Here is a 15,522-nt window from a genome sequence, read left to right as displayed (position 1 = left end):
GTCTTGTTCTTCTTGACAATGCGCTTCACTGACTCCCATTATTCTAACTTCTACTGTCCATTTCCCTTTTTAAGTTCTCTAACTTATATAGCTCATTAAGAGACCTTACCTTCTATGCACCGGCACTGTTATACGTCAGCAGACAATATGATTTACTACGACCTCTCTTCTAACAGGACTGAGTCATCCGCCTGTACGGAAACTAAGTTTGTCTCTGCCTACTATACCACCCTTCTCTTGGCCCCTCACAGCATTAAGATCGATTTTCAATTCCGTCACTTGCTGAAGCAACTGGCTGATAGTCGCCTTTTGTTTGGGAGCTTTCTTTATTCGTGTCAAAGGTATAGATTACAAGGGGGGCAACAAAAAGCTTAACATTAATAAATACGTGCGCATGGACCATAGACATTAACACATTTAAATGTGGAAATAGTCAAACGTGACAGTAATTAAATCACTTTCAACTCCAGGTGGGCTGCGTCCAAGCATTAGAATTTGTACATGAGTAAAAAGTCAAATACATTTTTGGGTAGAGGAATTAACAAACAAATTAATTTTTTTTCACCGAGAAACGGAGTAAGTCCAAGTCGTTAGAGCTGCCCAGCATTAGATCTTGTTCGGTGCCTGATGATGGGCACAAATGGCAGCTGTGCAGTTGAGACATTGTCTCTTCCTCCTCACACCCACAGGCTGAGGGTCCACTAATATATCCCCAATTTTCATGATGTGCTGTACACCAACCAACACCAGATTCGCAATCTGTTGAGTTCTCATGATGGCCAGGATGCAGTTTTTCTTTAGTTTTTTGCACCATAGAGGGACATTCTCTACTCTGTTTTCCCACATGTCTAGCCTTTGGGTTGTATTGTTGTTGTTTACATAGACTCATACAAAGTTCTTTCTCGACTTCAAATGTGACGATGCTGGGCAGAGGTCAAACAGAGGGTGAATATCAGAGGTCAAAGCTCTACATCCCTCTGCTTGGGAGCTGCTTCACGCCAGATGTATGGCGGAGCTATGCCTGCTAGAGCATGTAGCTGCTCAACTTTAATTGATCTGAAACATCCATTGATCATGTGACACGTCTCATTCAGATCGTTGTCCACCAGCCTAGCATGGCAGGAATTATGTTAGACAGTCCCTGCCTACTCACCCGCAGAACAGCATAACACCAATTCAGCAGTCCGGATAGTGGCTGGTTGTGCACCCCAGTTAGATCCTCTCAGTTTCCGTATGATATTGTTCCTTGCAGATGTTCATCTTGTGGCAATGCGAGTCTAAGGTGCAGTCCAAGGTCCTCTCAAGGTATCTTGGAGAAAAGGAATGTTCGAATTGAGTGCAATTCCATGATATATTTAGTTGCTGATTGGCCTGTCTGCTTTTTGTGTGGAAAGCATAGACTTGCATTGTGGTAGGATTAGACGTTAGATAATTTTTGTAGACCCGTCCTAGTTCTTCCAAAGCTTCAGACAGGTTATTATCAGCATTATGGAAGTTCTTTCCATGGGTGGCCAACGCGAGACTACCCGCATACAGAAAACTTTTAGAGAGTATAGCGACCAGGATACTACCCTTGGGTAGCCCATTTCTCTGTACCTCCATCTACTGTGCCGTCGTTGAAACTCCATGCAGAAATTCCTGTTGCTAGGGAAGTTGGCAATTAGGGTAGTTAAAATAGAGTCATTAGTGATGTCGTAGAATTTTTTCAGGAATAATTTATGGCTTTCAGCGTCGTACGGAACAGAAGGTTAACAAAGGCCACACCGGTGATTATATGTGATTCAAAACTATCTTCGATGTACTAGGTAAGACAGAGGATCCGTGAAGTGCAGTTTTTACCAGGTCTAAAACCAGCCTGTTGAGGTGTGATCGCAAAGTCATTTGCGGTTCTGGAGTATCCTTTATATACTCTAAATCGCGTGTTACACACAACCAGTCATTAACGTCGGTCTTAACTCTCCTTATTGAGCACAGAATCAAAGTTACAGTATTTAGCACACCAGGAAAAGTCACAGTTCAAATGGTTCAAATGGCTCTGAGCACTATGGGACTCAACTGCTGAGGTCATTAGTCCCCTAGAACTTAGAACTAATTAAACCTAACTAACCTAAGGACATCACACACATCCATGCCCGAGGCAGGATTCGAACCTGCGACCGTAGCGGTCTTGCGGTTCCAGACTGCAGCGCCTTTAACCGCACGGCCACTTCGGCCGGCAAAGTCACAGTACTCAATGCCAATACAGCACCTACTTCACCAAAATAATCAGCCATGATGTATCTGGCTGGTCCAACACTCCCCACAAACGCGCAACGTTCCCACCCATTGACGCCCTCTGATGTTCCATTCGAAAATTAATTGGACTCACCTAATCTGGTTCAAGCCAATGCAGCGACAGGGATGCAACCACTTGGTTCTGTCTTCCTGCAACATAATGGAACAAGAGTGCATCTTCGCACAACCAAATACTAAACACCTTAACTACATATAGTACATTATGAATGTTACTGTTACATCCTACAAGGGGACTCAGAGCACAACCGCGTTCTACTACCGGTGATATGCGTCAGTTTAAGTTAAATACACTGAAGAGCCAAAGAAATTGGTAAACTTGCCTAACATCATGTAGGGCCCTCGCGAGCACGCAGAAGTACCGCAGCAGAACTTGGCATGGATTCGACTAATGACTGCAGAAGTGTCGGAGGCAACTGGCACCATGAATCCTGCAAGGTTGCCCATAAATGCGTAAGAGTACGAGGCGGTGAAGATCTCTTCTGAACAGCAAGTTGCAACGCATCACAGATATGCTCAATAATGTTCATGTCTGGGGAGTTTGGTGGCCAGCGGAAGTGTTTAAACTCAGAAGAGTGTTCCTGGAGCCACTCTGTAGCAATTCTGGACGTGTGTGGTGTCACATTGTCCTGCTGGAATTGCCCAAGTCCTTCGATAGGGACAATGGACATGAATGGATGCAGGTGACCAGTAAGTACGTGTCACCTGTCAGAGTCGTATGTAGACGTATCAGGAGTCCCATATGACTCCGACTGCACATCTCCAACAACGTTACAGAGTCTCCATGTGCTTGAACAGTCCCCTGCAGACATGCAGGGTCCATGGATTCATAAGGTTGTCTCCATACCTGTACACATCCATCCACTCGATACAATTTGAAACGAGACTCGTGCGACTAGGCAACATGTTTCCAGTCATCAAGAGTCCAGTGTCAGTACTGAGGGGCCCAGACGAAGCGTAAAGCTTTGTGCCGTGCAGTCATCAAGGGTACACGAATGGGCCTTCAGCTCCGAAAGCCCAAGTCGATGATGTTTCGATTAATGTTTCGTACGCTGACTCTTGTTGACGTCTCAGCATTGAAATGTGCAGCAATATGCGGAAGGGCTACACTTCTTCCATGTTGAACGATTCTCTTCTGTCGTCATTGGTCCCGTTCTTGCAGGATCTTTTTCCGGCCGCAGCAATGTCGGAGATTTGATGTTTTACCGGTTTCCTGATACTCATGGGACACTCGTGAAATGGCTGCGTGGGAAAATCCCCACTTCATCACTACGTCGGAGATGCTGTGAACCATATATATACTATACTATAACACCACGTTCAAACTCACTTAAATCTTGATAACCTGCCATTGTAGCAGCAGCAACCGATGTAACTGCGCCAGACACTTTGTAACCTCCCCCTTACTAATCGGCCTTTCCTGCTTGCGATATGACATACGACCGTAGATGGGGTGTATGACTAATGGATTTTTACCAATTGTGGTAGGAGGAAAGTGTACAACAGACCCTTCTGATGGAAAAGCCTACTAAAAATAAAAATTCATTAAACCGAACAGGGTTATAATTTGCAAAAATGAAAGTTATTTTGAGCATTCATTCACGAACAACACTGGACAGAAAAGGGGTACCAATGATCATGAATCCAAAAGTTACACTAATGAACGAAAAGGAAATAATTAACGTTCACGAGCCCACTAGAGCAATTTACATCCAAACTCCTGTACAAGATGATGGGAAACAAAAACATGTATTATTAAACACTGACGTGGCAACTGAAGGTTGTTTCAGTGACCTCAACGTTACGTCATGAAAGAAATTTAGAACAAAAGCAAACACTTTTTACTTTGCAGTTACTTATTTTGCAAATTGGATTTCAAATTATTGTCCGAATAACTGAGCCTTTTTTACTGACTTGAACAGAGATAAATAATAGAATACGTACCAAACCAAACAGCCATGTGCCCTAACCTATACGTAAAATAAATTAAATTTCCGCACTCTTAATTTGTGCCTTTCCTTAGATTTGGATTTTTTTTTCCAGTGATTGAGTCTCAACTTTAAACTTGAAATTGCTTTACTTTACTCATATACTGAAGCCTCGGTTGTACAACAGTTCGTGGTGGTGCGGTAGCGTTCTCGTTTCCCATGCCCGGGTTCCCGGGTTCGATTCCCGGCGGGGTCAGGGATTTTCTCTGCCTCGTGATGACTGGGTGTTGTGTGATGTTCTTAGGTTAGTTAGGTTTAAGTAGTTCTAAGTTCTAGGGGACTGATGACCATAGATGTTAAGTCCATAGTGCTCAGAGCCATTTGAACCATTTTTGTACAACAGTTAATTGAAAGTAGACTGAGGCTAAAATTCTTAAAAGTGAAATTATTCATTAATAAACTGGCTGTAACTATTCAAGTTGTTTCTTATGACACTCGGTTACCACATAAGGGGAAAAAAGGGACAAGGACCCTGTTTGGTAACAATGTCTGAGCACAATGAGGACGCAATCGTCCTGAGTTTAACTGATTATTAGTTAAATAAATTTTGTCAATCAAATCACATTCAGTTGCACTTTCTACCAATGAACAGTCTTACTTCAGTGCTGTGCATACGACGAAACTCGGAGTCGACGAATCTGTGTTGCTGTAACTGCTGCTGTTGTTGAAGATGGTAGCATCTTGTGGAGCACGGCTAATTAAAAGAACGGGCAATCGAAATTAATGCAGCCTCTTCCACCCGTCCACTGTCCTTACTCCTGCTATTAGACATCTGGCCGGCGCGCATACATGATGCCGCCGAAATGGTACTCTCTACTGGGAGAGCGTTAATACCACATTTCCGCACACTACAAGCGCTGGAACCCGTCTCCCTCTCTCCACGCCCTCCACACAATAACAACTTATCCAAAGATTTTGCAACGCACAAGCACTGCTATTATCGTTGCTAGTCAATGCAAATTACAATTCTTTTGGCTTTTCCCCAGAGCTTATAAGTTTCACAGTAAGACACAGACAAATACAATGAAATGTCAACAGACTTCTACCTAAATTTACACATGCAGTGAAGCTACGTCATTACGTATTAAAAGAAATCATTTAAATTGCAAATATTTACATATAATTCAGCAAAAAAAATTTATACATCGGTAGCAGGTGCCATGCGTCCTGCGTTTTCGGGTTTACAACTTGTTGTCTTATATAGGTGTTGCCAACTGCAGCACCGTATTCTGCCTGTTTACATATCTCTCTATTGGAATACGCATCACTCTACCAATTTCCCTGGCACTCCAATGTAATAGAAGGTAGCAATGCAAGGAGCAGAATTTCCGAGGCTCTCCATGTTCTGGAATAGAACCTCAGAATCGAACATAAATTGGATATGCAGCCTGAAACCCAGGTGCAGGAACTTATACAAATGAAATGACATAACTTCATATCTGCATGGGACCAGTGAAGTCTCTGAAATTGTGTCATTTCATTTTTATAAGTACTTGCACCTGAGTTTCAGGCTGGATCCCCCATTTACGTTCGATGCTGAGGTGTTATTCCACAATATGAAGAGCCTCAGATATTCTCTTAGTGTGTAATGGAGAATTTAAAGTAGACTGGGGCGGCAGTGCGAATTTTGATCGAGGAGAGAGGCGTGCCAAGGTAATTGATGCAGTTGTGTGAACGAACCTCTATGCCAAGGTGGCTTAGTGGCTAACGCAACTGTCAGGTAAGCAGTAGATCTGGGTTCGATTCCCGGCCTTGGAACAAATTTCCACTCGCCGCTTCAGTCTATGTACATAAAATCGTATCTCCTTGAGCCGGTAAAGATTCTGAAATTGTATCATTTCATTCCAAAATAATTAACCGTGGGAGCAACAAAATATTACTCCCAAATGGCGGTAAGAGGCAAAATATACTTCCTTTAAACAGTAATAATTGCAGAAATTTTTGGGCATCCAGCAAACAAGAATTTAAAAAACATTAAAACAATCAGATGACTGCGCAGACAACCACCACCAAGGTACGGCCAAACACTTAAGACATCACGACGATGTGCCAACACTGTGCCGGTGCTAGAAAGGCCAGACAGATAGAGAGTACATTTACAACATACACAAGTTGTGCATTAACGGGATACCATAGCAAATTATACCGATAGAGTTTCATGTGAGGACAAGGTATCACCTGAGCTGCTTTAAAATACAGAACAGAAATCAACAAGCCAGTGTGAGTGAATCGCATACAGGCGTCAGTAACGGCGCCCGCGTGACACGGAACCACAACACAGCTAGCGCAGCCGTTAAGACGAACACGTAAGCGCGCGAAACCCGAGAAAGGCTAACGAATCGTCCACGACAGACTGATTCTCGTTAATTGCAAACAGAGCTTAGCTTTTCTTGTAGCTACACTACGTACATTGATTTAAACCATCAATTTTTCCTATTTGTGTGTCTGCGCTACCCAATAGCGATGTTGGTATTGGGTGACTACAGCAGGTGTCCTATGCTGTGAATATTGGCTGTCATCGGTAGGCGAGATCACGTAACGTCAGCCATGATTGGCTTACAAAAGCACATCGCAATCTCGATTTCAATGCTTCGGAAACTAACGTGCTGTGTTTGGTGGAATTCGAATTTATACTTTCGTAATACGAAAATATGCAGCGTACATATTGCTGCACATCAGAGAAGCGAAGATCTTTCCAAAATGTATTTTTTTCTGGGTTTCGTTTTCTGAAGTGTCGGGAAGCTCTACGTCGGTGTATAAAACCTTAACCATTCGAAGGGTTGTTAAGTTTCACATTTCCGAGGGGAAGTATACCATCACTTAACACGGTAAAGTGTATTTTCACGGGGGAAAGGTGTATTTGTAACCGGGAAATCCGGAAAAATTCCTGGATTTTTTTTTTACTTACCCACATATACACGCTATTCTCTAAACCCATCCACCTCATTTACAAAGCCCATGCGTAGGCATTATTTAGAAAATACATATAGGCTCAAAAACTTGACAACTATCCAACAGCTTTTTTTCCCTGATAGGCAACTTTCCATAAGCTTTTTTCCCCAAATAGGCAACTTTCCATTCACAGGAAACAACAATGTAGTGTACTATACTTAAAAAAACTACACTCTCCTCGCATGTGTTTTGTAACATACTCTGATTTTTCTTCTTCAGGACAATAACAGTGTGAAGATCAACGACTATCCATCCGCTAGTTCTTTCAGCTCCATAAAGAATGTACAAACATACATTCTTATATCACAAAGCAGCTACAAGCCATCTGAACTGAAAACGATACATATGTGCTAGCTTCAAATATCTCTCAAATGTAAGTGTTTAATGTAACATAGTAGGCTTTCCTGGCGTAATAGATCTTGAAAGTCTCTTCGGGTTTGCTGCCGGATCCTAAAATCAACTTCATATTTCGACGATCCAACTGGTCGCCATCTTCAGGAGAAAGCTGCTTAGTTCTCAGCGGAACTCATCAGCAGAAGGAGCTTTCTCCTCCAGCTTTAATTTCAAAAGCATTTACAGCAGGGCACGTGATACATGTTATTTATTCCCTGGTAGGACAAAGCCTAGTTAATTGCAAAGTAAGAAGTCGAATATGACCGATCAGCTAAGATCAGTTCAAGTAGATCCAAGTAAATTGAAGTCTTTTTCTCAAATACATCTACACTATTTTGAACGAAATACACTCCTGGAAATGGAAAAAAGAACACATTGACACCGGTGTGTCAGACACACCATACTTGCTCCGGACACTGCGAGAGGGCTGTACAAGCAATGATCACACGCACGGCATAGCGGACACACCAGGAACTGCGGTGTTGGCCGTCGAATGGCGCTAGCTGTGCAGCATTTGTGCACCGCCGCCGTCAGTGTCAGCCAGTTTGCCGTGGCATACGGAGCTCCATCGCAGTTTTTAACACTGGTAGCATGCCGCGACAGCGTGGACGTGAACCGTATGTGCAGTTGACGGACTTTGAGCGAGGGCGTATAGTGGGCATGCGGGAGGCCGGGTGGACGTACCGCCGAATTGCTCAACATGTGGGGCGCGAGGTCTCCACAGTACATCGATGTTGTCGCCAGTGGTCGGCGGAAGGTGCACGTGCCCGTCGACCTGGGACCGGACCGCAGCGACGCACGGATGCACGCCAAGACCGTAGGATCCTACGCAGTGCCGTAGGGGACCGCACCGCCACTTCCCAGCAAATTAGGGACACTGTTGCTCCTGAGGTATCGGCGAGGACCATTCGCAACCGTCTCCATGAAGCTGGGCTACGGTCCCGCACACCGTTAGGCCGTCTTCCGCTCACGCCCCAACATCGTGCAGCCCGCCTCCAGTGGTGTCGCGACAGGCGTGAATGGAGGGACGAATGGAGACGTGTCGTCTTCAGCGATGAGAGTCGCTTCTGCCTTGGTGCCAATGATGGTCGTATGCGTGTTTGGCTCCGTGCAGGTGAGCGCCACAATCAGGACTGCATACGACCGAGGCACACAGGGCCAACACCCGGCATCATGGTGTGGGGAGCGATCTCCTACACTGGCCGTACACCACTGGTGATCGTCGAGGGGACACTGAATAGTGCACGGTACATCCAAACCGTCATCGAACCCATCGTTCTACCATTCCTAGACCGGCAAGGGAACTTGCTGTTCCAACAGGACAATGCACGTCCGCATGTATCCCGTGCCACCCAACGTGCTCTAGAAGGTGTAAGTCAACTACCCTGGCCAGCAAGATCTCCGGATCTGTCCCCCATTGAGCATGATTGGGACTGGATGAAGCGTCGTCTCACGCGGTCTGCACGTCCAGCACGAACGCTGGTCCAGCTGAGGCGCCAGGTGGAAATGGCATGGCAAGCCGTTCCACAGGACTACATCCAGCATCTCTACGATCGTCTCCATGGGAGGATAGCAGCCTGCATTGCTGCGAAACGTGGATATACACTGTACTAGTGCCGACATTGTGCATGCTCTGTTGCCTGTGTCTATGTGCCTGTGGTTCTGTCAGTGTGATCATGTGATGTATCTGACCCCAGGAATGTGTCAATAAAGTTTCCCCTTCCTGGGACAATGAATTCACGGTGTTCTTATTTCAATTTCCAGGAGTGTAATATTTCACTTCTTAAAAACCCTGGTGCACCATGTGATAATTATTGCTCTAATTTTCATCTCCATTTCTTCCAAGACACTTTTTTGGCTGCGCTCTCTGTCATTATAGCTGCCATTCCGAGTTGAAATCAGTGGTGTGCTCTCCTGTCTCCATACATGATATTCAGAATGGTGTTGAATGCCCACCTGTAATACTCTTTAAGAGGACAGCAGGATATTGATTGATGCATTCAACTCGTCCAGCTATTGTCTCCCTTGATCTGATAATACTTCGTTTCACAATGCAGCTAAATTGCATTCTAACACCAAAAATACTGGAAATGATTCGAACATTTTCTGTAAGTACCAGCCAGTTATGAATCATATGACATACACTGTGAGCTGCATGTACGAAGTGTGTGAGAAAAGTAATGAGACTGGCAACGCTGTTGTTCTTGTTGTGTATATCGGTGTGTTCATCCCTTCCAGACACTCAGTCCGAGTTTCAGCTCCGTACAGCCATCACGTGATTTTTGAGAGCGCCATCAGTGGAGTTGTGTTTTTGTTGCGTGTTACGAAAACTGAACACCGGAATTTTGATCAGTGTTATACCATCTACTTTGTGTTAAACTTGAGGAATATGCGAATATGACCTTTAAAAAGTCGACACAGGCCTATCATGAACGTTCCTAAACAGCACAAGTTATTCGCTGGTACAAATCATTTTTAAAAAACCGAAAACACATTAAAGATGAACCTCACTCAGAGAGACCTTCAACTTCAAGAACCGACAGAAACATCGAACGTGTGTGTGCTTTGCGACATCAGTCCGACATTTAACAATAAGGATGATGAGTGACCGGTTAAACACTTTCACTGTACATCAAATTTTGACCGAAGTTTTCCACATGCACGAGCTTTCTGCTAAAATGGTGCCGAAAACCTCACAACTGGGCAGAAGGACAACCGAAGTTATGTATGGGTTGATCTTCTGGAGAGGACTGCCAGTGACCACGAATGGTTCAGTAGTACGATCACAAGTGATGAAACCTGGATTTCTGAGTACGATCCTCAGACAAAGCAGCAAAGTGAGTTGCGGCACACTGAGACACGTCCTCGACCGAAAAGATCCCGAATGAGCAAATCAAAGAGCAAAACTACTCTGATTTGCTTTTGACAGTAGGGGCATTGTGCATACGGAATGTGTTCCTCCAGGAGAAATTGTCAACCTGGTGATTTACAAAGATATCCTTCAAAGGCTCAGGAAAAGAATGACACAAGTGAGACCGGGCATTACATGGCCGAGCGGTCCTATGCGCTTCAGTCTGGAACCGCGCGACCACTACGATCGCAGGTTCGAATCCTGCCTCGGGCATGGATGTGTGTGATGTCTTTAGGTTAGTTAGGTTTAAGTAGTTCTAAGTTCTAGGGGGACTGATAACCTCAGATGTTAAGTCCCATAGTGCTCAGAGCCATCTGAACCATTTGAACCGGGCATTGCAGACAAATGGATGCTGCATCATGGCAACTCCCCATGTCACATGGCCACTTCTGTCACGGAATATTTGACCTCAGAAGTCATTCCCATTGTTCCATAGCCCTCCTATTCTCATGATCTGAGTCCTTGTGAGCTTTTTTTTTCTTTTCCCGAGATTGCACAATCTTTTACAGGACATCGTTTTGGGACTCTGGAGAGCATTCAGAGGAATGTGACCGCCATGTTAAAGGCCCTACCAGTTGAAGCTTTCCAGTACCGCTACCAAGACTGGGAGCTACGACTCAACTGCCAAAGGATAGTACCTTGATGGAGACAATACTGATGCTTGAAAAAAAAAACAGTTATGGTAGATAAAAAAATCAGTCTCATTACTTTTCTCACACACCTCGCACTGGGCCTTTGTTCAAACATTAAAGATAGTTTTTAGAAGAAGTATGATTCAATGCTCACGTTCAAAATGTTTCTGTGCTAGGAATGGTGGTAGTACAGACAAAATAATGGGAAAAAATTGATTATACACTTATATATTGATGTGCATTAATGGGTACAGGTATTTGTACAAAATGAGAGTGAGAGATTGGTTGGTCCATGTCAGTCCTTAACCGTGGTAGGCACCACCGTAGGCCAGGGCGGGGGCGTAGGCAGCCCTAGCGATGGGAGCGGCGTAGGCAGCCCTGGCAATGGGAGCGGCGTAAGCCCTGGCGGGGGCGGCGACGGCCACGGGGGCGTGGGCGACGGCGACGGGGGCGGCGGCGGCGGGGTGGGCGCCGGCCTCCTTGTGCACGACGGCGTTGAAGCCGTTGACGGGATCAGCCGTGTAGTCGACGGTGCGGATGGAGCCGTCGGGTTCGGCCAGGCTGTAGCTGCCCTGGACGACGTCGCCGCTGCGGCTCTCGTGCTGGGTCTTGGAGTCACCGGTGAGGGCGTCCTGCACGTTGTACGCAAAGCTGTACTCGGGGTGCGGGTCGTACTCGGCAGCGACGGCGGCGGGGGCGGCGGCGACAGCTGGGGCGTAGGCCCTGGCTACGGGAGCGGCGTAGGCCCTAGCGACGGGGGCGGCGTAACGAGCGATGGGGGCGGCGTAGGCGGGAGCAGCGTAACCTCGGGCAGCCAGAGGTGCGCCAGGGGCGTAGACGGCGGGGGCGCCCAGGTAGCCGGCGCTTGCCACGGCCACCACCACGGACAGGACGATCAACTGCCGGAGAAAGAGAACACTGTTTTATCATGGTTACGAACACTACAGCTTCGAATGTATTGTCTGCTAACGGCATGACAGTCTATTTTTACACATTTCTGTAACCTCCTCTGTACGAATGTCTTTGAGAGCACGGTTGGTGAACTGTCTTCTTTGATGAAAATTGTGGCATTCACTTTATCTTACAACGTTTACATTGATTATAAATCTGTATTCTACGTGTTAAGTAACAATTCATGGTTATGACTAGCCATTTGGCTTCCACCTCTGCACAGATTTTGCTGTGCAGCTACCGAGCGTACAAATAGAGCAGGGAAATATGCAAAACATCTAAGTGGGTTATTTCCAGTTAATGAAGCAAAATAAATGTGGGGGCATTTTACCAGCTGAAGAGGTCCAGATCGACCAGAACAAAGACACAAAAATTGTCCCCCATGACTATACTAAAGCTGCTATTGTACTTCAATGCATACATTTTTTTAGATTTTACTCGAAAAGCAAACATCCCCATGACTATACTAAAGCTGCTATTGTACTTCAATGCATACATTTTCTTAGATTTTACTCGAAAAGCAAACATTAACAGCAATTCTTCTTTCGACAGGTACTGTTTATATACATTGATCTCACGTACTCTGATAATGCACTACTTTACTGGAATATTTTATTCGCTATGTGAATGAAGGGGAAGTAGATTATGAGAATGCCTCTTTATGTACAACATGATATAGATCATAATGAATATCGAATAACCAAATTTATGGTATGGAAAATATTAGGCAAAACTGTATCCACATGGTTCACAGCCTCTCCCTGTCTTTCATACTCCATCATCGAGTCAGACAAACACCTCTCGATAAAAAGGCTGCATTGAGCAGAGAACTCAAATATACGATGTAGAGTATTTCTTTACTGGTATTGTAATTCAATAACTTCCCCTGCCTCTACAGTACATGTATTTGGTACTATCATCAAGCCACTACATTACTGCTAAGCATCATTACTGCGACTCATCAATATCTCCTCAAGACAGACGCACGAGGACTGGGTGACGCATTCCCCATCCTCGCGCCGCACCCCGGGCAAACACGAGAGAGAGCTGCTGCTCTACCGGTTGTCTCACCTTGCACACCATGTTGCTGCCGCTGCTGTGTTCGATTACTGTATGCCTGCTGGGCCGCCGGCGACAGCTTATATAGGCCGCAGCCGGCACCGCCTGGTCCCCCCTGTGGCGCAGAAATTTTTGCCATTCACCGATCAAGAACCTGACCCCTGTCTCACTTGTCGCGCGTAAGCTTTCCACATTGCAAAACGTTAGCGGCGAATATGACTGATGGATAGAACGCAAAGTCGCTATAGCGTTAATCATAAAAGGCTTAAACAGCACAGCAATTGTTTTGCTTTGTATTCAAGGCAACTGGAAAACACGGTAAAAATTCAGATTAAGCGTAGCAGTCAGTTTTAATTAAAAAAAGTACTTGTTGAGATTCTGCTGCATGGCATTACAGCACCAGAAATTTCATGTACGAGGAAATGAGTTCTTCGCATCATGTACTAAGCGAATCGTCTACTACAGTACTCCATCTCTTGTATGCTCTTCTTCCAGGGCATTTATGAATGACAGCCTTTACCGGGAGTCTTTCTGCATCCATACAGTCTATGTTTCCTCTATTTTCTCCCATTGGCTTTCGTTTCCTTTTTTGATTTGTTTATATTTCCTAAATCTTTCATTTTTATCTTTTACGATCTTCTCTTGTACGTCGTGCCTGCTTTCTTAGAAACCTCTTTCTCCTGTCGGTCTTCTCACAGAAATATCGTCCAGGCTTTTTGTGTCATTTAGTTCGGTCAAGGTCTGGGTTACGCTGTCATCATGGCTCAATTTTTATAATGACATGCCCCTTCCTTCTCTCCTATATTACTTACATCTGTGTGATCCTTGTCTTGTCTACTGAGTGTTTTCGTCATTTTATAAGCGACTGTTTGTCCACCGTGTAAATCATGTTTTAATAAAATGTTCCCATGATCCAGCTTGAACTTTCCGTGTTATATGTTCCGCATTATTTCTCTTTTATTTATATTCATTATAGTTTTCATTCGAGGTATTGAAAGCTTGTTTTTTCTTTAACTGCCGTTTACATTTCTTGAGCCCAAAGCCTTAGTCCCCTACGATTTCTATATGTCCTTTCCTCCTCCAGGACCTCATTAGCTATGTTTGTCACAGCTTCTTTTTAAAGTTTCCCTATTCTTCTTCCGAGTCTTCTACCGTTTTCAAATTTGCTAATACCTTTGACATTCAAGTTTTGTGGAGATTTCCTATGCTGCTTTATTCTAAAAATCACGCATTAAAATTTGGCCTTGTTTTTGTTCCTTAATTGATTTCTTTGGTTTTCTCCAGTTTCCATAGACGTCAGTTATCGACAACAATAAGAATAATTGCTAAAAATAGTTTTCAATATCATACTTCTAACTTATGGGATCTTCGAGCCCATGAAATCACATGAGGCACAGCGACTACATCTACATTAAAATCTCCCCGCGGAGATTGTGACAGATGATACGGTGATACGGATACAAAACATACCGTAAAAGCTAGCATCAGCCGTGTTTGGTGCTTACCATATGAGGTGTCACCACATCAGCGGCGATGCAGAACGCCATTGTGGGCTGTTATGCTGACGCATGGCAATACAAGTCACAGAGAATCACACAGTCCAGCACAGTTTGCTCTGACTGCCACTGGTGTTCTGCATAGCTGAATATTTGGTCTCCTCCCGTTCATGCTATTATATAAACTGACTTTCCCCTTAACTTGTAGAGCAAAGAGAGTATTATTTTTTGATGATGTAAGCATAATACTCAAGCGCAATAAAATGCAATAACACATAAAGCAGTAAATGAATTATTTAGAAAAATATTGATTGGTTTTCCGTAAATAGCTTATCACCTAACAGAAAAAAAACTGTTCATTCACTCTCGTAGGTCCTCGCATATAGATCACCATCAATAACAGTGAAGAGAACATTACGTTCAGAATTACTGGGTGTCCATATTCATCACAATTGGAAATGAAAATGACATAGTGCAGATCTTAAATGATTAAGTTCATCAATATTTGTTCCAAATGTAGTTACTGATTTTGATGATAAAAGCACGAGAATATTGAATTACTTTGCATATTTACGTTCACTGTTGTCACATAGAATAACGCTCTCAGGAAATTCCCCATACATGCACACACTGTACAGAAACATTCTGTGAAGATGATGTCCGCGTTCCCTATGTAGGAAACTGTGCTAAAAATTGGATATACCAGCAAGGACCTCACAATAAATCTGTTATTTGATGAAGTTTGCTGTGAACAAATAGCCACAAGTTGAAAATAATAACAGTAATCCCAAATATAGCACTAGATACAAACCAGTCTACCTTGACCCCTGTGCAGAAAGAAGTGAGGT

The 15,522-nt window shown here is 44.3% G+C and overlaps 1 protein-coding gene across 1 annotated transcript; it reads right to left on the bottom strand.

The window, feature by feature from the left end:
- Positions 1 to 11,409: 11,409 nt before the first annotated feature.
- LOC126456412 (cuticle protein 18.6-like) lies at positions 11,410 to 14,725 on the bottom strand. Its single transcript, XM_050092164.1, has 3 exons — positions 14,684 to 14,725; positions 11,945 to 12,067; positions 11,410 to 11,767 (listed from the first exon to the last, which is right to left on the bottom strand). Exons 1-3 carry the CDS (start codon positions 14,723 to 14,725, stop codon positions 11,471 to 11,473), a joined length of 462 nt encoding a protein of 153 aa, XP_049948121.1. The 3' UTR covers positions 11,410 to 11,470.
- Positions 14,726 to 15,522: the final 797 nt, after the last annotated feature.

Source organism: Schistocerca serialis, chromosome 2, assembly GCF_023864345.2.
Source record: "Schistocerca serialis cubense isolate TAMUIC-IGC-003099 chromosome 2, iqSchSeri2.2, whole genome shotgun sequence".
Lineage (NCBI taxonomy): Eukaryota > Metazoa > Arthropoda > Insecta > Orthoptera > Acrididae > Schistocerca > Schistocerca serialis.
The sequence above is the reverse complement of the archived record's forward strand: the minus strand, read 5'-3'. Positions and strand labels throughout refer to the sequence as shown.

Excerpts from the sequence above, each read along its gene's own strand:
- LOC126456412 (XM_050092164.1), bottom strand. The coding sequence starts at position 14,725 with ATGGCGTTCTGCATCGCCGCTGATGTGGTGACACCTCATATG. Across the intron at positions 12,068-14,683 it reads ATGTGGTGACACCTCATATG|TTGATCGTCCTGTCCGTGGT; the intron begins GTAAGCACCAAA and ends TTTCTCCGGCAG. Across the intron at positions 11,768-11,944 it reads CTCCCGCCTACGCCGCCCCC|GAGAGCCGCAGCGGCGACGT; the intron begins ATCGCTCGTTAC and ends AAGACCCAGCAC.